Below are 24,906 nucleotides of genomic sequence, written 5' to 3' on the forward strand. Positions count from 1 at the left end.
CAAAATTTTGGATTCATTGCACCCACATGAAATAGGATTTACATGTAGAAGAATTCTTTAGTCAAGTTTGTTTTATTCAGCAGTCATTCCAGTATAGATTTTGCTGTGAGCGTAGACATCTAATGAATGATACTGGGGAAAGCAATAGAAGCCAATACTCTAAACCTGTGATCCTGCATACTCTGCAGAAAAGTCATAGGAAAATCCTCCTGCTTATACCATAGACTAATGTGCTGTCCCTCAGGAAATGTCATCAAAACCAAACTGAAGTACCTAGCACTTATTAAAAATCTCCACAGGTTATACCTAATTATACATTTCAAAGACATCAAATAAAGGAGGCCTTGCACTCACATCTTAAATACATAATGTAAGTGTGTAGTATTCCCCTTTTATCATTAATGGGAGTAACAGGTATCAGTCACTGACTCTAATCTTTGTAAAGTATTTGTAAAGTTGCACTGTTCCAGCAGTTGTAGCAATTTTAGATAATGATCCTGCTGCCAAATACTATATTAAGCTATTTGTAAATCTACAGCCTGAGTCTTAACAAGGCAGAGATTTAGATTATTATATTATTCACAGGCTTTTCAAAGGTGCCAGTACCAGCATAACTAAAAATACAAAATTTTTCTCATATTCTTGCTTGAGGTTTTAAGTTTTCCAACAGATCAGAATTACACACCCATCATCAGAGCCACTGCAGAGGATTCCTTCTCTCAGAGGAGACCATCGTACATGAAACACCTTTGCAGTATGTCCTGAAAAAACTTTCAATGGCTGATCAGAGCTCGTTGCCAAGTAGTAAACACGAACATTTTTATCCTCACAACCAGTAGCAATCATATCTCTGCAAAATAAAAATGGTAAAATCTTTGGTCAGAGAGATCATCAAAAGAACTTATGCTTTTTTCGTTTAAAAATAAATATGGTATGTATTTCACAATTTACTTTTTAAAAGTGTGTTTTTTAAAGAAGCATTTTTGCTTCTCTTTTGTCTCTTTATAATTATTGATAACCCAAATAAATATGCTACATCAGAAAAAAAATGATGAAGATCTATTAGTTACAAAAGAGGAGAGTATTTGCACTACAGTCTGATCAAGCGCCCAACACAAAACTATTAATCGACTGAATCACTGCACAATTTTTTTTTGGATAAAAGTTCTATTAACATATATCAAATACGTATTTAGTGGCCTGCTACATCTTCAGCTTAGCAGTCATTAGAAGGAAACCAATCTAAACAGTATTGAATGCCTTCCCCATCCCTCCTGTTCCCCATTACATATTTACCCAGAGAACTTTTCTTATTTTTTCTCTCATCAATGGGAAAAGATCCTCCTTTGAAAGTTAAGTAAGTTCATGCAAGGCAATAAAATATACTACTGGGAATAAAAAGCTGCTACAGACATATCCTACTGTGGAACAGAAAACATTTCAGAGCTCTAAAATCACATTATGAGTAGCTTTGTGTTACTTTATTGTTAATCAATTTAAAAAGTATCAATTAGTTGGGTTAATTTTTACTTACTTGTTATTTTGACTCCAGTCACATCCAAACACTGCAGCTGGATGTTTGTACTTGTGAAGGACCTTGCCATCGATGGTTCGAATGATACTGAAACCAATTACAATGTAATATTGTGAGGAAAAATGCATTCTGAGTACACTACCCAAAATCAAGTTTGATTCTGTGCAAATAAGCCAGGTAGCCAAATGTGTAGCAAAGAAAATGAGACATTTTTATTCCTACAGCCTGTCAACTACAAGCTTAACTATATATGTCCCAACAAAAGATTTAACTTGACTTCAGAGTCAGTGTTCTTTCAGAAGTGCTGTAAAGATGTCCACTGAAAGGATCTTCATAGCCCTAAATCAAAGTTGTAGCTATAGCTTTAAGCAGATCTTTAGGGACTTTTTTTTTTAAAGCTGATTGTTTTCTAAAATTCATGCTCATTGTGTTTGAGCTGAAATAATGTGGGTAGCAAAGGAGAAGAATGAACATTTAAAAATCTACTGAAACATAACACATGCAAAGTCGTTCACAATGGGCATTTGCAATTTTTTACAAATCAGCTATTACACTCCTGAAATAGTATCATTGCAATTACTTTGTTCTAAAATAGTGGTTCCTAGTCATTCAAACAACAGACATAAATTTTTTTTAAAACAAAGGCAAGTAAAGTAGGATAGCTTTTGAAGTCTCCTTCACATCTACACAAGAAATCTAGGGTATTCCTGGCTAAATAAAAATCATTATTCCATTTCACTATCAGTGTCTTACATACTCTTCTTCTTGCAACTATTTAATTTTTAAAATCATGAGAAACATATCCTAACATGAGATTAATATAATAAATATTTTTCTAATAAGAAAAATTTTACAATTAATCACTGATAGACCTGGCAAAGTTTACTGACTTGACAAGTGCACTTAGGAGTTAGGTTTTCTTTTCCAGTAACACTCACCAAAATCCATCACTGCTGCAGGTTGCTATTCTTTTGGAATCTTTATGACTCCAGGCAATGCAGAAGATTCCATTCTTTCCATGCTTCAAAAAATGCAAAATACCTATCAATAAGAAATAATTCACCCCTTTTTCTCTCATCTGTTGACTCATCTTTTTTGTATTGTTCTCCTATGGGTTTATCCCTTTTCTCCCAGCAATGTATACGGTGCAAAATCACATTGTAATCAGTCCTCAATACAGCTATGACATTTGAGAATCCAAGTCCAAAAATTTGGGCTGAGGGCAGAGACACAGTAAAAATACAATATTCTTCAGGATCTAAGAGATAGAACTGGGTCAAGTTGAAGAATGAGAAGTGCATAACTATAAAAACCAGAAGACTGAAAAAAAAGGGGCTAGCTGCTTTGTGGAATAATGAAGTTAGTGGGCATGAATAATTGTGGTATGGGACATATATTAGGATGAGTATTTGAGAAAGGAAGTTTAGTAGCACAAGTGCTAATTTTGTGGGTGCTATAACTGAAGAACTCATTAATGTTTTGTGCCCACCTCCCCAGTTCTCCATCCCCCAATACACCATCCTTGTCTTCTTAAAAACATCCTAGCAGCAGATGCTGCGGTTAATTATGTCTGCATTATCTGAATATTACAGCTGTATACCAATACACAAAACAGTATTAAATAGCTCCTTATGCCATTAACAATTATGCTACAGCTTCAGGACTTGCACAGATTTCAGGTAACAAAAGGCAAGATTCTAAATAAGGCCAACTGTTCAGTGTGCTGCAAAATACAGTTTTATGGATCCAGACTTCAAGGACATAAATTTTTTTCTGTGTCTTATGTATGAAAATACAGAACATTATTTTACATTTTGTTACCAAGTCTATACTTCCACGTATATTTACATGTTTAAGAAAGAATCAGCTATGCTTTTGCTGTGTATCATTACAGGACCAGTTTTAAGAAAGGAGATCATTTAGTGCTTCATCATTCTCACATCACAAACTCAGTCTGAGGAGGTAAAAATGCCTCAGACATAAGCTGGCATCCACATAATCTTTATACAGATATTTATATTATAGCAACCTTTTATAAAAATATGAACTCTGACTCATTTTTTTATAGACAATAGAGACAACACCTAAATTACTTTCATATAGACAAAAAAAGAAGTAATCTCAGCTTACCTCACTGAATCTGGTTATAATTTTGCCTTTTCTGACATCCCAGATGAAACCACCATTTCTGGATGTTGCACCTGCTATGCAGTTCAGATCTCCTTTAGAGAAAGACATTTGTAAGACCTCACAATAAATATAAGATCACAATATCATTTGACTAATGAGTTCATACTGTAACTTCAAGAAACGTAACATAAACAGAACAGGTACATAAACGAGAGTTTTTCATAGTTTAAGGACAGCATTTGATATTAAATCACAAACATTAATTTCAACAAAACTCCAACCTGCTTTTCCACATTCTTATTTTGAGTAAAGGCAAAATAAAAGTTGTATTGTTGTATATTCTGAATCTCTGTTCAAAGTTAAGGTGGCAAAAGGGAAAAAAAAAGATCTCTAGGTGATCCTGCTTTGGCAGGAGCATTGGACTTGATGAGCTTTGGAAGACTCTTCCAACCTCTACCATTCTATGACTCTATGAAATAACATCCACAACACATACAACTCAAACTGAAGAAAGATATAATCTTAATGTTTCAAGCACAAAGTTGTATCATCTAGAGATATTATTTTCAAGTTCCCTGCATATTAAGACATATCAGGAAGACTGTGACAGAACATCTAACAGTACTTTTTCTTAATCTTGCATGACTGCCGCCCTAAGCCCAGCAATTACGTAGCTGAATCTGTAACCACACGCTCTGTGGTGGAAAATCTTCAATACATGATTCCACAGGGAGAACCTGAAATATTCAGGTAGGAGAATGATAGGGTTGGAAAAATTGAGTAATCACTAAGTTCAAAGGTCTTTTAAGACTAAATACAAATGGTGGTATCCATTCAGTTATACCTTAGGAATAAAGTACAAGGCAAAGAGGAACTCTCTAAGAGTAAGGGATGTGAAAGAAGCAGGGAAAGTTCGGCATGGGATGGATAGGAGCTTTTGGTCTGGATGGTAAGGAAGCAAAGTCAAAGCACATACTTTCAGCTAGTTAACTTTTTTTGCCTTTTATGTAAAAAAAAATCAGAATGCAAGACTTGAAAATCATCACCCCAAGTTAACAAAGTATTCTCTCAATGTGAGATACTACTACAAACCAAATTCAAATTTCAAAACAAAAGGAAACACCATATTTCATAATGCCATATGCCTCTGTGAAGAACAACAACATAGAAGAAACACTCTGAAAGGAAAAAAGTGCAAATTAATTTCACATATGGAGACTATATTAAATTTCTCATCACAGTATTTTTTTCTTGTCAGCTATTGTTTCTTAGAGTTTGAAAGTATAGGACAGAAACAGTGAGATGAATTATTTAGACTTTTAACAAAGTGCATCTTGAGATGCAGGAAGAATTAAAAACACAACATGAAAGCCTATCTATCATCAACTATTACCATCAGTAACTAGTAACATAATCCCAGGTTCAGTTCAGTGGATTGCAGAACAGTTTTAAGAAAATTTCCCACTCACTTCAGTGCCTTCTCTAAGAAAAAGTAGATGCTGAAAAGGTACTCCCTATTCAAATGAAGTAAAAGCAAGGCTTTTCATTGTTTAGAATCCTATGCAAAGAAGGAAGAGAAAGTACTAAATACTTATGTTCCACTTTTTCACCACAAAACAGAATCTCAATTCCTTTAAGTAGCTGCTTCCCATGCAAAGAAAGTCTGCATAAAGTTCTGCTAGAAAGATTCTGGAGATTTCTCTCTCTGCATTCTGACTCAGTATGAAATACTCATATGGGTCGTCATCAACAAGGTCTGAAACATTGAATTCTACAAGTTTCACTGATAACACTTCAGTCATGTTTAAATCTTAGAAGGTACCCTCCTATCTCACACTTTTATAACACAAATTCTGCTATTCAATGCTAATTCAAAAAATATTTAGACCTAAAGCAAAATATTCTTACCTGGAGCCCAAGAAAGGGAATAAATAACCCCCTCATTACCAGGAGATGTGTAAACCGCTGTTAAAGTATTTATGTCCCAAACTTTTATTGTGCCATCAAATGAAGCTGTAGCAAGAAGATCAGGGTTATCGGGTTTGAATTTGCAATCAAAGATGGTCTCAACATGTCCCTTAAATGAAACAAATATTTAATCCATTTTTATTAAATTTGATTTTTTTTCAAAAATCCATCTCTAGATCATACTCTAAAATACACTGTATTATAATCTGTTAGGTCTGAGTTAAACAAAACCCTGTATGTTATGCCTCAGTCAGAATTAAAAGGCTTTAAATAGCTTGGACTATAACACTTCTCCCTTTCATAGATCATTGCTAAAGACAAAAAAATTCTACCCTGAAACAACAAAGTGATGCAGTGCCAGGGACTTGCTGGTATTTTCTGTTGGAACTGAGTTGATAAAAGGTAGAATGACAAAAGAGTCAACCTAAAAAAAAGGAAAAAAATATTTGTAAAAAACAAAAATACTTTCTAATTAAAGGGCAAAATTATGTGACTGAAAAAATAAAGCTTAGTATGTTGATCATGTTCTACGAGTTTTCTACTATTCCATTGAGTTTTACATGTTTATACAGTCTATGCTCTACTGCAGTTTAAACCGCAATCCATTAAAAATTTTACATCAGTTGTGTATTTTCTAAGATATGCATTTGTAGAATTTAATTTGGTACATACACAAGAAACATAATATGCAATTTTTTTAAGCCTCAGATGCTTTACAGGATCAAAACCATTAAAAATTGAAAGAGAATGATAACAAGCAGTCTCAATTCAAATACATATAGGAGTTCTGATGAAAGTTATTCAAGTTTCTCTCATAAAAAGGGAAGAGTGAAAAATGAAAAATCTTCAAGAATAACCAAAAGCAGAGTGAAGAAGAGGCTCACCTAGTATCTGACAAACCCCGTTTTGAACTTCTGCTTCAAGAAATATTTACTAATTCAGTTTGTCATTTTAAACTGAGTGACCTGATCATCTGAGTTGCATATCTTTTTCTCTCTGATTTGACTAGAACTTTGATTCTGATTTATAGCAAATTCTCTTGATACCATTTCTGAGAAGGCCATCAAATTAAAATTTCAGTTAAAATCCCAAAAGAGCAGCTAACAAACCCAAGCCCTTACATCTTTATTTCCAGATAAAAACAAACTGACAGAATACAACCAACAAGATTTAGTCTTTTGAAATGAAGAGTTAATTTTAACTTCAGAACTGTCATTTTGTTTCCTAGAAATTTAGACTCCTTTTAATCATAGAAACTGTTTTGCACTGTGAAGATTTCATTCTCAGTATTTTGCTGTTAGAAGAAAGCATGTAAGCCAAATAAACTCTCACTCTGAAGACAGAAATGAAACATACCAAATCTCTAAGGAAATCCCACTTTTTGGCTCCCATGTCATACAGCCCCACTCCACCATCCATGAAGCAACAGACAGCATGACCAGGAGGAAGAGAAAATGCTTGGTTTTGGGTTAAAGTTGGAGGAGGAACAGCCTCACTTGTTGAGGATGTATGGTGATTTTTAGTAGGATACTGTGATGAATACGCTTAACAAAATAAAGCAAAAGATATAAATAGGAAGATTATTTTATACTTTTTAAATTTAATAATAAATAAATAAGAATAAAATGCTTTGTATTCCAATGAGATTAAAAACATAAGAAGTGGAGAATTACTGCATGAAGCATCACCTACTAAGGAAGGACTTTATAAAGTACTTGATCCTTTACGCATTTTCTAGTCCACTGCTACCAGAGCGTATTTTGTTTACTTAAGAACTACGGAGCCTACGCAAACTTACAGAGACCAACTTGGATATAGCAAGGTTCACAATCAAGATTTCCTTAGCTTGCAGACACTGCAATGAATAACAGTCAAAATTACACTTACACTTTTTCTTTGGAGGAGAACTTAGCACATGCAAACCATGGAAACCGGTTTTCTTCAATTTAAAATTGTCTATAGGTGTTGTACGTGAAACATTCCAAACACGTAACACACCAACCTGAGAATCTGAGGTTCAAGAAAACATAAAAAAAATATTTTTTTTAATTTATCACCCTCTTTTTCCTGTACACAGAGGTATGCAATTTGTGGACTAATGTAAGCAAAAATACAAAAATTAATGTAATTTAGAATCCTAAGAAGAATTTTATAAGCAGGTACTGTCATCTCCATGGTAACACCACTACTAACAACGTTAGTTAGTTAAACCTTAGTAGATGAACTTTCATTATGAAATATTCCCACAGTCTCGCTTTCCTTATTCATTAGTTCAACCTCAGCAGTAACATCTGTGGTGTAGAAATGAGGCAGCAAATAGATAATTATTTTTTTTAAATTCTTCTGAAAGTAGAGGAAAAAACGAGGGGCTCAGGAAGTGACATTGACTAGTAGAATGCATTTTCCTTCCCATTCCCAAAGTAACTGTCATATGTTGCTAAACTGTGCATGAGGAAAATATTCAGTATAAAAAATAACTTGTTTGTGTACACAATGAATACAAAATAAGCCAAAAACTCCTCAGTTTTCTGTTTTTTTTCTACAGTGTTATGTAAAAGCATGCAGGCATGCTTTTGTTTATAGAAATTTTAAGAAACAGATCATCTTTGAAGTATCAATTTTGAAGACTCAGTCCTGTATTTATTACCTTCGTATAAAATCAGGAAACAAAAGGCTTACCTCCAGTTATAAACATTCCAGGTGCACTTGAAACCCAGGCTAAACACTGAACAGATGCTGCCGCACTGGGAAAATTAAAAGTTGTGATACAGGATAGAGACTCAGAATCAACTAATCGAATACCATTATGTAAATTAGCAACGAGAAGGTAGTCAGTTGACAAAGGGTCCCACTCCAGTGCTGTAACTGGATCCTCTTCATCTGTTCCTTCAAGAGACTCAGGTCGTAAGACATGTTTCTGATTTTTAGAGCCTTTAGGGGCACAAGAAAACAGATTATTTCAAAATAAAAAATTTCGAAATAATCCTTTCAATAGTTACAAGATTTGCAAACATCAGTTTTGTCTCTCCCTGGAATTTTTAGTAGCCTGCTCTACTGTATGCACTAGTGAAAGTAATGAAGCTGGCTTTGCAATACTTGACTTAAAGTATTTCTGACTCTGTCAGATACAACTGTCTTTTTAACAAACAAAACAAAAATAGCTGTCAGGTTTATTAACATAATTTCATACTAATGAAAAGTATATTAAATCATATACAATGTTCTCACATTTTCCAGGAGTCAAGGTTTGCAGCACAGCCTAAAATATCCAGTCATTTAAGAAAATCTGCATACCACAGCAAATACAGGCAAAACTAAAGGCAGCATGACTTAGGAAAAAATAATTATGGCAGTCAAAAAAACTCTTTATGAACAACTGCTTTCAGATATGTGCTCCGCCAAAATCATGTGTGCAATTATGAAGTGGTCACAGATTTTGAAGCCAGAACAGGCCACTAAATATCTAATCTGACACCTGCAAAACAGAAGACTTATTTCACTTGATCTATAATATTGAGAGCCACACTTTCTAACAAGATGGTTTTTCCCCCACTTTTTGTTTTTATCAAGAGCTGGCTCTCATTTTTGTAAGAAAGGGTACAGTCCAAAAGAATAATTAACTTATATCTGTAGTTCTGAAATTGCGATCTATTCTGATAGATACTGGAAAAAAATGCTGGGAAGTTTTTCGTCACTGGGGAACAGTCTGAAAATAACTCTCATCATTATTTTCTAGGGAAAATGCTTTTAGTGCACATTATATCTAGAGTAATTTAATAAATTGATTACCAGAAATGGGGGAAATAATTTAAGACTGCACAACAATTAATAGCATAAACTGGTATCTCCATTTATGTTCGTATACAAGACAACTGCTAAGTGCATGCATTATAAAACCTAAATGACAGAAGTGCAGAATTACATGCATATACTGAGACAAGAGATACATATACATAAAACCAAATATTTTACCATAGCAGTTTTTACCTGGCTGAAAAATTGAGAGGCTTCCATCAGTATGTCCAAATACTACTTTTCCTTTTTTCTTTGGATGCCATCTAAATAGACTGATATCTGACAAAAAACTATGTGCTTCTCTATGTACAATTACCCCACTGTCAGGTCCTGAGATAGTCCAGATGTACAATGGACCTCTGTGGGACACAAATGCAACTGCATCACCGGCATTCCAGCACCAGCTAAGGGATGCAGGAATTCCTGAAACACATAGGTAAACCTTATAAGAATCAGGATATGAAATTCAGTGCATTACTGCTTCACTCATTACCAGCAATTGTCATTAAAAGCTATATAAATTATTACTCAACAACAAAAAAAATTAGACAGCTGTATGAACATCTTACAGTGCAGAAGTAAACTACACATATCTACAGGCAGGAAGTAGACTGTTTCCCAAATTATTTAACTACCACTTTGATGGGATTATTTTATAATACCTGTACTTTGTTCATGCTAAAGCAAATCACACATGAAAAAGGGTAAGTCTCATCCTTTAAACAATACTTTCCTCATTCACAGTTCCATTCACTGTTATGTTTTATTGTAAGCTATTTGTTACTAAGCCGGTATGATACTGAAAACTTTACAATGTCTGAATTTGCAAAACAAAATGGAATTTAATTTAGAGATAAATACAACAGAGGTAGGTATTTGTGACAAAATTGGAAAGCTAGCTCTGTAATCAAAGGGAACACTTGGTAGTTTCCTTCTGGATATATGACAGTTGCCTAACACTTAACTGGAGGCATTCCAGTATAAGGATTTTGATCTTATGCTCTCCAGCTCTCAGTAACATAACTTAATAATAGGTATCTGAAGGAAAAAATGACAGTAAGACAAACTCCTCAAGCTGCAAATTCAAAACTGTTTGTATTTAGACATTTTAATATGGCAATGTCAAAGAGAGTAAAAGCAGTATTAATAGGAGGCTTAAACATACTATTCTAAAAGGAAATTAACTTTTAAAAAGTTTTAAATAATAATAACAACAGTTTTTCACTGGTAGTTTTTTAAACAAGCAATGTATTGAAAAACAAGTGTCAGTTTTGATATTAATGCATAAACTAAGACAATATTCCTTTTAGAACCCATTAAATCAGTGTGGGTCTTCTCCTACTTATTCCTTTTGTAGAAAATGCAAGATGTAGAATTTTTTCAGAGATATTGTACGACAAGAACAGAGTAGGGGGTCACAAAATGTCCCCCTATGTCATCAAATATTGACTACTCTTGGGTTACATCTGTTTCCAAGAACAAAAATCTAGGAGTCATGGAAACCCCTTAGACTTCTACTACAAAAGCCACATCACCAGTTTCAAGATGCAGGTAGACAAGCATTAGGGTGTTTAAACAAAAGCTGGTTTTCACTGATAATTTAGATTTCAGTCTGCTGAAGGCTATATTTTATTTTATTTCACTTCTGTAAAGTGTTCACAAAAACACAGAATGGTTTAAATCATTATTATTTATCCTTTTACACAGTGATGTAAAAAAAAAAAAGTTTTCTTTTTCTGCTCCAAAAGAAATCAATGGCAAAGAAAATTCCTAAATCTCGTTATCAGTTACTAAATAGTTCAGAGCAATTTACTCAAACACATTATCATTATTTTCTAGAATGACCTGCAACAAATCTGGCAGGAATATTGCATTATGCAATAGCTAAACCTTTGGCTTACTAACTGCTAGGAGTTTATTCTCTATCAAGTATTTCTGACACCTTTGGATGAAAAATCTGTATGGATCAAATGGATCAAATAGATCTCCATGTCTGAAATACCTTTTGTATTGTCCAGCTTGGCCACAACTTTCTGTTCAGTGACATTCCAAATGATCACCAAACTATCTGCACTGGCACTTGCAAACATGTCAGGATTGTGGGGACACCAAGATATGGCTGTGATTGTCTTCTTGTGCTCAGACATAATTGCTTGGAGCTTGAATTCATTGTATCGGTGATCCAGCTAAACAAAAAGTAAAATCCATTTAAAAAACAGTATGTATTTTGTAAATTCACTTTAAGTACTGTTAGGTTGGAGAAAGCTCATATGAGCATATCGGACTTACAGATGAATTTATAGTGGTTTTGATATTTATCAGTCCCTGACATCTCAGTATATTAAATTCTTACGCATTTTGATTCAGACTGAAAAGTTGTCAAATACTCAATTAGCCCAGACAGTATTAACAGTCTTTCCTCTTTCCACTTGTAAACTATTCTAGATATGTATATATAGTAAGTTACATATAAAAACTGTTATATATTAATACTGCAGTCAAACACGATCCTAAATTGCATTATTTATAAACATGGTAACAGTCATTTAGTAATCTACAAGGGACATGATAGAATATGAAAATCAGTTTGAACTTTTTCTCATTTCTTAAATCACTTAGTACAATGAAAAAAAAAAATGAAGCCCAAACCTGACACAGTAAATTTTGTTTCTATAATCCTACTAGCAGTATAACTCATGGAGTTAAAATAAAAAAATCCTTTATTTTCTGACATATATCTCAGTCTGAAAATTCTACATCACTTCATTTCTACTTTTTTGTTAGGTGCTGACAATAGTAACTTCGAACTTTTGAAGACCATGGTGCCAAGCAGTCCAAAAATATAAAAAGTAGTAGCATGTTCCACATCAAAGAAAGGTGGGTCACCAAACCCACAACTTTGCACAGTGAATGAAACTACTTCAAAAGACTGTTCACACACTGCAGCTTCAAAGGAAACTGTGGAATTCATTTCTTTCTTAGAACCCTCTCTTCTACTGCTTCACTTTATTCATCTCAAGTGTTTGCTGGATTCAGAGTCTGTCTTTTAAGAAAAATATTTGACATATGTAACTTCAAATACAAATTCTACATCAATCTTCTGCACTAGCTGTAACAAGGAGGAAAAATAATTTGTAAGGGGTACTTGAATGGAGGACTGAGCTTTACACAGATGACGTCTCAGCAGCAGTCATACTTCCCAAAGTATTGTAGAAACACTTATAGACAAGGTTAAAAGTGAAACAGACAACAATGTAAAAATGCAAAAATAATCTTACCTGATAAATATAAATAGCAAGGGTAGCACAGTATGCAAATCTGTCCCCACTAGCAGCACATACATCCTTGTTCCATGGCTGGCATCCAGCAGCTAGAAGTCCCACTTGTTTAATCTGTGACATTTTTGCCTTTAAAACAGAAACTTATTAGACTACACCAAGGCAGTAGAATGCTGAAGAACAGAATAATACATTTTTGTTCCCATAAATAACATATACATATGCACCTTGAAAGTATAGCCAGCCTTTATGATTTAACAGCAACATCTTGTGTTGATGAGGTACAAATGAATGTACCCAAAATAAAGCCAAGCAGATAATTCACAGGCCTCAGTGATTCACAGTGATTCACAGAAATCATTTTGGAAAAAAAAACAAAAACCAGCAGAGCACATGAAAACTCAAGATATTTCTTGATTTATACTAGCTGAAGCTGTTCATCACTTTCATTTTCTTCTGCAGCCTGGTTCAACACTTTTTGTATTACAGTGCTCTCTTTTTCCTTTCATCCTCCATAAAGACAGCTGGACAAAATAAACCATATGCTAATACTGTTGTGCATAAGTTACGCAATATGTCTAAAAAGGTCTTCAAACTGTAGTGCTTAGAGACTATGACAGAGTGCTAAATATCTAAAGAAAATAAAATGTTTAACTAGTGAAAATTTTGGTGAAGGAGACTGAACAACAGAAATACACAGAAAAAAAAACAGTTACAAGACACAGCTCTGCTGCAGACTACGGCTTTGGCTATTAGACTTCCTTTCTGTCTCTGCCAGCAATATTCAACTTTTGACTTCTGCAGAAAGGATACTTCTATATATTGCAGCTCATCTGCAATCCATCTCATGTTACAAAGGACATGAATCCCACAGAAAGTTTATCTTATTATTTAAAGAATCATCATCAGCAACAACACAATGTGACAATTGTCTATAATGAAGATATATCTTCAATCTTGTTTAATTTGTGGCTTGATTACAAGTTAAGATCTCTTACAGATGCCAGAATGGAATTCCACAAATGGTTCTTTCAGAACAACAGAATTGTCATGTAGTATTCTGCAGTAATCTGTATGTAAAAATTCCTGTTAATATATTCAGTAGATATTCCCTTTTGCCTTGTTATGAGGGAAAGAAGTTATTCCTGACTACATGAAATCTAGTCTATAGAAAAAAACTTGGTTCTAAGTGTCTGAGAAGAAGAAGGCTTCCAAGTCTAAGTGCTGAAATCTAGAACAGAAAAAGGTCCTCTACACTGGTTTTGCAATTACTATGATTACACAAAACAGATTAGTGCTTTGGTCTTGAAGATAGTTCCACCACTAGGACTACTATTTCCATGTTTTCCATGAGGCTGACTTACAATGATAAGGTTTTAATATTTTTTTTCATGTCATCAGGACACCTGTATAGTTTAAGGTATTTTTAATAGTTTCTAAATGCATATGTCTCTGACTAGAATTCAGACTAGATTAACCATGACCAAAAATCACTGTTATCAAATGGCTATAAACTTATTTCAGCCTAGTTCTAAATGTATGTTTGTAAGCATTACTGCCTATGTCATACTAAGCACTGTATTTGAAACAGAACACATTTTTCTTCTCTTTGTTCTATGTTTACATTAAATACAAAAGATAACTTTAATATTTTTTTAAGAAATTTAACAATAAAAGTCTCATTCCCAAGTTTAATTTAAACTAATCTTTTTTTTTTTAATAATGTACTATTTTTAGTCTGATACTCAAACAGAAATGTCTCCTGCTCAGAGGAGCAACATTTAGAAGAAAACTGCTGCCTTTCGATGTATTATTATTTCTGAGTTAGTAATACATGCTTAAGAAGCATTATTGAGATGATTCTTCACATAGATTTTTCCTATTTAGGTGTATCCTAAAAAAGAAAAATAAATACAAAATATTCTGAATTGTATTACAGAAAAGAATGTACTTTATTTACTAATATGTGCTGGTTTAAACTTGCTAATATTTTCTGTTCTTGTAAATTGAGTAAAGTAATACCTAGAAGAAGTTACAACTGTGTGGCATACAGTTATTCTCTTGTAAGTACCATGCATTCAAGCAGTTTTCTGCAGATCTTTTCAGCCATCATATTCTGTTGAATATACTAATAAGGGAGAAAGCAGCATTCATCAGAACAGCCTAAGTAAAATGGCAGAAAACGAGAAACGCAGTATAACTGAATACATGTAGGTATGATTTCACATATGTTGCATTTTTATACAATGGAGATTTTTCATACTTTGTTAAAAAAAATATATTTCAAAATAAGGAAGGTACAAGTAAATATATTGGACTCTTACATCTACACTAAAAAAAATTGTGCATGTAAAAATGTATACCACACTGGGAAAGCTACCAAAGGAAGTCCACAGTTTCCAAGGAGATGAACGGATAAGGGAGGACAACAAAAACCTTTATTTTCTGTTGGCATGAGCAGCAACGCTCTAAGCCCTTCCTTGTTGCTAAATATAGGGGGAAAAAAAAGATTAAACTGAAATTTTGTATACCACAGAGTTAATGCTATTTAAAAATAACTGGACTAGATACATAGACATGGTTATATACCAGTAACTGAAAGATAAATGCCTAATAATCCCTACCTTAGCATAGGTATCATTTTTTGTAAACCACTTAAGAATTTCCGTGTTCATTCCAATACCTTGCTTCTCCCAAAAAATGCAAAATCTTGCTCAGGCTGTAGAATAAAATCACTTTACTTGACAGATGAAATAACTAAACCTTGATGTTCAGAGGATGATGCAGTTACTGAAGGATGCAGGAGAAAAGACTGAGCATTGAGTCGCATACACACACAAAACAGCAGTGTCAGTAACCTGGCAACTGCAGCTCCTTAACAGGCACCATTTTAATTTTAACCTCTGCTTCAGTTACTCAGTGTATTTCATGGCTTCTTGTATTTCCTGACTGTACTACAACAGTGTTTATAGAATAGCTCTTTAAATCCACCACTTAGCACCCTCAAATGTGCTTGCATGTTGTAAGTATTCATAAATTTATAACCATCAAGCATAACCAGTAACATTGGCTTATCTTGTTAGCGATTGTGGTCCAGATGGTGGCTGACCTGTCCAAATGAGCACATATGCAGTGTGACCTGCACACAGAAGTGAACAAAGTAGCCTTGTGTTAATCAATATGCTTCTGTGTATACAAACCCCTAGCTTCTGAACTGCTATATGCAGTGAAGTATGTGTCCGCTGTTTCTGTTCATTCTACTGTCACTATCTTCCAGACAAACTTCTATGTTTTCTTATGTGTAAAGCTTGATGTCACTCCTGTATGTTTCACACATAAAACTGTCTCATCCAGACTACTGTCCCCAGGTACCAGTATTTTTGTGAATATGTAATAATTAAAAATCTTATTTAATTATATAGAAGTAACACCCCCCTAAAGACATTAGGTATATTTTCTCCATCTTTGTGGAAAAATCCATTGCTGATGAAAATGTGACCACCGAACCACAGAGTTTCAAATTCATTATCCTATCCAATGGAACCAGTGTGAAGCACCAGATAACAGGCAATGAGTTTATCTTGTTAAGAAAACTGAAGGTCTTCAAACCTACCAAGAAATCTCTGCATGACACAAAGAAAACCACCTCCTTCCTGACTGTGCCTGCTTCAACAGCACTGACTGTCATGTACGAACATAAGCAGAATTAGTACTAGCCTTCTTCCAACGGGGCTGGAATACACCAAGCACATTATATTCATAATAAGAAATTAAATTCTGGTTATTATGTCCAGATCCATGAATAATTGGTACATATGCAGCTGAAAAGCCAATAGATAAACTAAATTTACTAAGACTAAACACAGCAAAGTTCCAAAAAAAATTAATGTTTCTAGAATGAGCATTTTCTACATTTTATTCTATGTCACCTGTTACATTAAATGTATTTTTATCTATTACTTTATGAATCTGGGGAATCTCAAAAGTAAACATATCAAGAAATGAGAAGAAATCTTATACTATGAAAACTTTGGCAGTATTTATATTGTCAAAGATCAGTTGTCATGGATTTTAAGAGATGCATAAGAAAAAAAAAAGTTCAGAAACAAAGGAATAGATGGCAGTGTGTATGGTATTTCAGTTCTAATTTCTTAAGAACCAGATATCTCAGCATCAGTTGAAGCACTGCCTTTAAACAGAAGTCCTTACTACAATGTGTGGAGTATCACAACATGAAGAGTTTTAAGTTCTTGATGGTATAATCAAACTGCAATTACTACTGCCTGTCTCTAAATAGTCTTAATGTGACTGTACAAATGCCACTTCAAGCAACTGCTTCTGGACATAGGCTGAGCCAATGATATCAATGATGATAGTCACAATGTAGAACAATGCAGAATAACTATGTAAATTTGTGCATGTACAGTTCTAAAGTTAAGACCTTCATACTTTCCATTAGAATTTAACCCAGGTAGTCTACTGCTTGTTAAAAGTGTCAGGATGTTTACTAGTTTACCACTGAGCAGTACCAGGAGAGTTTGTATGCTTCTCTGGGAAGATGTGAAAAGGTTTTTTTTTCCCTTCTGTCTACAATTAATGGCACACAGACCATCTGTGGCTCCTGGAGTATTAGAAGATTGACCAAAGGCAAGGCAAGAGTACCATAGACTAGATTTTGAATTTCAGCAAGGTTCTTCAAAATCATGAAAAGCCTCGGCTAGACTCTTGTAACTAGTATTTGCAGATGACATTGCCTATCATGATAACCTAGCAATTGTTCAAAGTTAGTGCATTCAATTATCCAGACACTGACTAGGAAAATAACACTGTTTTTTAAAAAATCATTTTGAATGAACATGTGTTCTACTAGTGTTCACAGCCTATTAAACCACTACAATAAACAGAGAGCCAAATTCCTCCTATAATTCATTTAACCACAGTATTTCTGTCTTCACAAGAAGTTGTAAACCTCTTGCTGGTTTGGAAAAAGTGTGGATTCGAAACACTTATTTGAAATTAAAAGCAAATATATTAATCCAACGTATATACACTGCTTAGAAAACCTAAGGCAAACAACTTAAAAGAAAATAATCATAACTTGGGTAAGTCTTACAAAGGAATGTTTTTTGACTGTCTTGACTATACCACTTGTACAGCTTAACTAGATTACCCTTTATTGTACAACTTTAACAAGGTAGTCTAAAGAACAATACTAGGGTTTGAAACAGGGCATGGAGAACCACTGGTATTTCTAGCATCACCAGTATTGTTGGACTACATACCTAATCAATCTGAGACAATCATATATTGCATCATCTCTAGAGTACTGGCTAGTGATATGGTACCACAGTTTTTGGGTACTGTATGTAATACAAAGAAATAGATACAACAGCATCTATCTCAGTAAAAAGCATGTAAGAGTTTCCATTAGAATTTTGTACTCATCTTCTAACTCAGAGCTACTACAATCATCAGTTGCTTTTCTGCTGGCAAGTTGCCAAGACCCTTCTGATTTCAGCTAAATTTACTTCTTGACATATCTAGCACTTGAATCCCTGATGAGCAGCTATTAAAAGATAACTCCACATCTGAAACATTCATATTATGAGTGACATGTAACAAGAGAACAGTAGAAAATTATTAAAATTGGCTAGTTTTTAGTATTTATGGAATTAACAAGTAATATGCAATAATATAATTAAGGCAGATGCTGGCCCTTATGTTTCAGTAGCATCTCCTGCATTAGCTTAGAATGACAAACAAAAATTACAGACATATATGATTACATAAAGGAGCTTGATACAGTGAAACAGAAGTGACAGAGATCCCCTTCCTATCATAAATCTATGAAAGCAGCAGCAGACCAAGCTTGCCCAAGGCATGCAGTTAAGAAACATTTTTTTCTCAAGTTATCCTTGCTACAGTAATGACTCCTCCTCCTGGGAAAAATAATAATAAAAATACATAGATACAGAAGGTACAACTTGGAAATTACTCCAGGTGAACTGAACAACTCTCAAATATTTTTGTTTTACTCAATTACTGCTTATAATTCTTTTATTTTATTCCATGCAGAGTATACTAATTCCTCCTAATACAATAAAATGAAATATTTGACTTCTATCTCATTTCATATTAAAGAATGTGCAAGCGGGTGTCCACCGAACTTCTAGTATCTTTTATTCAGCAACATTAATTAAAAAAAAATAGTTTAGATGTGCTTACCTATGATTCAAAACCCTATTAAAACTACTAAAAATCCCTTGTAAGTGCCACTGTGGGAATAGTATTTTTAGTACTAGTAATATAATAACCATCAGGAAGAAAAACACAAATGAAGTAAAAGAGAAAATATTAAGCCATTCTTACTCTTTGTTGTCCTTCATACCAATCATCTTCATCAAACCAGTGGGAAATATAAGTCATCCAAGCCATGACAGAAGGCACAGTTGTAATAAAAAAATACAGAACCTGAAGACATGTAAATACAATGAGCCCTGTGCTACCTGAAGATCAGATCTGAACTCTGTGATATGATCCTAGAATAATAAGCTTTATATTCATTAATATATAATCTCAAATAATTTTAGCAGCAATTTAAATATACCTATTGAATTCTGAACTGGAAAACAGAAATCATCACTAAAACAACTACTAGAGTATATATTCCAGTATTTTAAATTGAAGCAGGTTAGTGCTTCAAGTCTGATTTTACAGTGCCTCTGAGCTCTGAAAATGAGATGCTGCTTGAGTCATTCTGATTTGTCTCCTAAAAAAAATCTTTCCAAATGCACTGTCTGCAAGAAATGTGGCTCAAAAGCAGTAAGTGTGCACAAAAACTTATATAGAAATGTAAAATACCTTCAGAATCATGGAAAGTGATACGTTTTGGTTATGTAGGGGGTGGTTTTAACTGACGCAGTGGGAGGGGCCATAATTATCATAAGTGCTAAGCGTCTTATGTTTAACATTTTTAAAGAGGAAAAAAGAGAAAGAAAATATCTACATCTCCATTGTTCACAGCCAGCAGAGCCTGAAAGGCTCAGCTACAGCCACCAGCACAAGGTTAGAAAATTTAAAAAGCCCAATTTTCATTAATTCATGGGAATGCATCTGTTCCTTTTCTCTCCCTTGGGAGAGTTTCACGTATCTGACTGTAATTATTCCTTCTGCAACCAGTTATCCTATTCTGGTATGCTCCCAAGTTTCACATCACATTTCACAGTGCATTATACCAATGAAAATAAGAGGTAAAAAAGGGAATAAAAGCTCTACTGCTCACACAGTTCAGTACTGCAGCAGCACACTTCATCAGCTGTGGTATTTTGGAGACATCGTACAAATCTTCCTGACTGCATGATTGCAGCAACTACCAAATTCTCAACAGAGACTACGAACATCTAAAACCCCCTCCGTTTCTTAAAAAATCTGCAACTCAAACAACATCTGTCTTTCATTTTATTTATTAATTAGTGCTGTAAGAACCTTTACATTGAGAACTTGAAGCAGGTTATGATCCTAAATATCCTTAAATAAAGCCTAAAATATAATGTTTAAAGTAAGGCGGTGCAATAACCAATCATATGACAATGACAGAGCAAACCTGTGTCTCTGTGATCCTATGTCTTATGTGGTCAGTTAAGAATTAAGATTTCCCCTACTCCTCCAAAACTACTAAAGGCACAAACATAAGCAGGGATCTAAATGGTTGTCATTTTTGGGTTTCCCCTCATTTATTCTTTTCCAGCAAGCTGCATGGATTTACCAGGACACCATCATCATCACCAGATCTGCACTGGGATGAGACTTTAAAACAACCCTCCCACAAGAGTACAAGGACAAAAACATGGCTATTTTTAAGATTGAGCTTTATCAGTTTATGAAGAAGATTAGGCTCTAGCTGCCAACAATAGCAGTGGATAGGACTTGATCACCTATCTTCCTAAGGATGTTTCATAATTGGATCTAGAAAAAACCAAATTCAATGAAATTTTCCACAGTCTTTTTCTTCTTGAAAAAAATAAATTAACATAAATGCATATGTTTATATAGAGAGTACCAGAGTTCTATGGCCTCACAGATGCCTCTATTCATATTCTGTGAAGAATACACATAACATTCAAGAAAAAGAGAAGATAAATATGTTTAATTTTCAAATTCCTTGGTCAAAAGACACAAAAAGGGGCACACAGGATATATGTGTGCATAGAGAAAAATTATAGTCTTATTCATAAAGCTATTTCTGTACTGAAATGCTTGTCTCAGTTTCATAACTGCTATAAATTAAAAAATACTCAAAGCTGAAGTGCCTCAGAAAGAGGCACTTCAAAAGAAAAAAGAACTTTCAGTCTGTCAGCAAACAGCAAATATGGCAAGAAAGATGTTGCATGGGGGTTTTGTATCATGCTCACAATTTTTATCTATGACTAGTTCAGTCATTGCATTCTAACATGCTATTTAGAAACAGATTATAGTAAATTTAGATTGTAACAGTGCAAATCCCAGTCTGGAATGATAACAAACACATTTTAAAAGAAGTAGTTTAATAATAATAACTTTTTGAACTATATGTTTATAGTACTTGATGTTAACAGTACTTGATATTTAATTTACATTATGCACACTTCTATGGCAGTTGTAAAGACAAAAACGTTTCCTCAGCATATTTAACTCAATGCAACAGGAATTTTGCCTAACAGAAAAATAAAATCTGCATCTGAAGCACAAATCAACCTTAAGAAAAATTAACTTGCAAGTAGCGGGAGGGAGGGGATATTACAAAAGAAAAGAAGGAAAAAGGAGAAATGATTCTCTCTAGCTGTAAAGTTCAAGATAATAACTAAAATCCTTCACATCTTAGTGATGTCCTTTTTAAATTCATCATCTATATGTATTTGTTATAAGAGAGGTTGACTAGCTGAAGTGTGGATGACATCCAGCTGTACATCATCTTACAACTGTACATCTTACAAACCACACCCTCTCAGACATCTGCTAACACTAATTTTCAAAAATTGGAAAACTAGCTAAAGCTGGACAAAGGAAAGGTAGAGTTGATTTTATTAGAAAAACAGATCAGCTCTTGAAAAGTTTGTCTACAAGACAGCTTTCTAAAACAGAGATTTTCTGTTCTAAGGATTTTTACAAAGCAGTCAATTTAATAGATCTGTTCAGGCACTTCAGGGGCCAAATGCAAGAAGAACCCCAAGAAAACCTCACCACAACCCAGAAACCTCTCCCTCAAAAAAACTGCAAGTAGAGATGATTGGTTTCAAGTGACCATGAAACTGAGTGCAAACTACACAATTATAGTACAAGGGGCAGAATGGAATCACTCAAAAGAAGGGAAAAAACCCTAACAAAATCCAACACTGAATGTGATAAACCATGGGAAAAGTATGAGCTACCAACAGGATATAGCCATGACAAGAGGTGTACAATGTGTTAGGAAAGCCATTTTCACAACAGGAAGAAGCTTAACGCCATCATACCAGGTACTCACGCACTATCTTTGCTTAGCATATTCAAGAGAGATGGATTTAACGATTTCAAATACAGTGTTTTAAAAAACAATGTAAGGAGGAAGTAATTACCAGAGACATAAAAGTGTTATAGATACGATATAGGCTAAGAAGCTGAATTTAAATTATCCATACAGGCTGGAAAGTAGATAAAGATTTGTGTACCTGAACCAGATTTCTCATCAGTAGAAGCATTAAAAAAAACACTTCATTAACTAGGCAGTATTAACTTCACCAGTATAAGACCTATAATATACAGGGAAAAAAAAAAAAAAGATTACACTAATAATTTTCCACTGCTTCCAAGAGCATCCTCCATCATTAAACACTAAATTAGACTCTGGACACTGAATAGAAAGATTCATCACTGGTGAGTATTTTTTGAAATTATAAATTATCAACTTGTCTGCTTACACACAGCTTTACACCTAAAACTGAACAAAGCAGCCCAAATGAAAAAATCAAAGAAGCCTTAGCAGAGATAATGGTGCAGTCAAGATCATCATGATAAATGAAAACACCACCAAATGAAAGAACTAAAAGAGATGAGCTTCCACACTTGAATCTGCCTTGAGAATTACACTGTGGTATTGTCAACAACATAAAAACAGGTCAGCAAAACTGTACAAACCGATACTGCTAATCTAGTAAATCCCCCTCCATCCCAGCAAACCAGAATCTCCAATCTGTCCTAGAATAGGGGGAATATAGGAATAAATAAGGAATAAAGAATGAATGGTTATTATAAAACTTAAATGGGGAAAAAAATACGGTACAAAACATCTGTCCAGGACCCAGAGTACAGTTCAGTGGCTAACATAAATAATTGCTATGCTGAAGGACACTATGTTACTGAACTGGCTACATCCTACAGTAAATTCTCAGTTCTCATAGCCAGTTGCTATAATTCAAATGCTAAATTGATATTTACTTTCTCTTCTTGTGCTGCCTATCTTCTGCATATATAACAAAATCAAAGAGTTATAACACAATAGCTTCATCAGGATTTGCTGAAGTAACTTTTATTGTCCACATGAGTTCTGACTCACAAACTGCAGAAAGGAAATACAGCTTAGGGATCCCTAAATTCTCATCTTCTTTCTGTTACCACTGTTAGAAATAAAATACTGGCCCACTGAGCTAAATGGACTTAGTCAAACTCAGCAAGGACTTTCATATGTTGCTTTTGCTATGTGGAAATTTTCCTCCCAGCATATGGCCAATTTAGAAGTTTAGCATTGTGTTATGGATCCCTTAAATAACCAGAGCTATTCAAGGAACCTGAGATTTGGTGTAATAGAATGCACAGCATGACACTTCTATTGAAACAGAGACATGGAAGAAGACAGTAGATACCTTGTCAGGGAGAATAATTAATAAGCTATCAAAAAATCAGTAAGTAAAACAATGCTCCCATGGTATTTTAACATATTGACATCTGTATTTCTCCATCCATACTCCATATTACCTTTACAAGTTCTTTAGATCACCATGCCTCCATATGAATTACAATTAGCCAAAGATGACTACAGTCTTAACTGAAGCTTCTGAGCAATTCTGACAGGCAAAACATAAATAATGACAAAACAAAGCTTGACTAACTTGTGCAAGACACTTATTCTCTAACAAAAACCTTAAAATGTATCAGTAAATACACAGTTGTGCCTTTAATCTGGAAAGAGGTGGCATAAGCTAAGTGATTTTCTCCTATTTTTGGACTAAAAAAATTAAGAAGTGCAAAGGTTAGCAACTTGAACTTGTCTTAAAACAGTGGGAAATATTGCTCCCCATTCTCTTCAGAAGAAAAACACTGCTAAAATTTGAAAAGGATGTCATTGTTTACTCTGTGAGTTTATTAACAGAATTCTTCCCCTTAAATGCTCTTACAAATAGGACACTGCACAATCTCATGATAAAATTTTATACGGAGATATAAAACCAGAAGTTCTGCACTCCCAACACAGGCGAGATTTAAACTCTAGAATTAGCTGGAAAGACACAATGGACTTCCAGCCCAAGATGGTTTTGAAAGACCAACTACTTGGCCATCAGAAAGATATTCTTGAAACAAACAGTTTTGGTGCTTGAAAGGAAATTTTTGAGTATTTCTGTTCTATATCATTCAGTGGTTAAGCCAGATATTAAGAGCTTTATTGATTTTAAAATCCAGGATCATGATTTTTACTGTAATATTCCAAATAATTGAAAGATCTCGCTCAGACTTTGATTTAATGCCTGGCACTTTCAGAACATTCTCAAATTGTCGCATGACCATTTCTATGTAAAGGAACATCTCTTAAGATTTCAGAGTTTATTTAACAGATTTTTTAAAAAAAATACTCATTCCTTCGTTTTGAGATTTGACGCCTGAAATTTATTTTCATACAATTTGTTTGCTTACCCTATAGTTTGCTTTTGTACATAAATATTTTTTTACATTCTCCAAGCTATTCGTCGTTCACCCTTCCCGCACTTGTCTCAGCTGGGAAAAGCATCTGAACTACAAACAAGCCCAGAGCTTTCCCTCTCCCTAAGGAGCGCAATCGTCTTCCACACAGTTGGCCTCTCCCAAGTATTTCTGCCAACGTATTTACTCGATTTCAAGTTTACATTTCCACACAAGCACGCCGGTACAGATACGAATGCAGTAGAAAAGTCCCAAAAGCAGTGCAAAACGCCA

General features: G+C 34.2%; 1 protein-coding gene across 5 annotated transcripts in view; it reads right to left on the reverse strand.

Moving 5' to 3' along the window:
• WDR17 (WD repeat domain 17) overlaps positions 1-19,161 on the reverse strand; it is a 35,556-nt gene extending 16,395 nt beyond the window's left edge. For 2 of the 5 annotated variants that reach the window (XM_054382868.1, XM_054382867.1), the window contains exons 1-10: positions 12,706-12,828; positions 11,430-11,613; positions 9,620-9,850; positions 8,312-8,563; positions 7,520-7,642; positions 6,989-7,176; positions 5,573-5,741; positions 3,665-3,756; positions 2,473-2,555; positions 1,535-1,621 (exon numbers count right to left, since the gene is read on the reverse strand). In XM_054382868.1, the coding sequence (XP_054238843.1) occupies positions 1,535-1,621; positions 2,473-2,555; positions 3,665-3,756; positions 5,573-5,741; positions 6,989-7,176; positions 7,520-7,642; positions 8,312-8,563; positions 9,620-9,850; positions 11,430-11,613; positions 12,706-12,828 (1,532 nt within the window). Of the gene's footprint in view, positions 1-685; positions 851-1,534; positions 1,622-2,472; positions 2,556-3,664; positions 3,757-5,572; positions 5,742-6,988; positions 7,177-7,519; positions 7,643-8,311; positions 8,564-9,619; positions 9,851-11,429; positions 11,614-12,705; positions 12,835-19,074 lie in introns of those variants that run through there. The other 3 variants (XM_054382869.1, XM_054382865.1, XM_054382866.1) reach the window with 3 other exon arrangements.
• Positions 19,162-24,906: the final 5,745 nt, after the last annotated feature.

The sequence above is a fragment of the Indicator indicator genome, chromosome 8 (genome assembly GCF_027791375.1).
Source record: "Indicator indicator isolate 239-I01 chromosome 8, UM_Iind_1.1, whole genome shotgun sequence".
In the NCBI taxonomy this organism is placed as follows: domain Eukaryota; kingdom Metazoa; phylum Chordata; class Aves; order Piciformes; family Indicatoridae; genus Indicator; species Indicator indicator.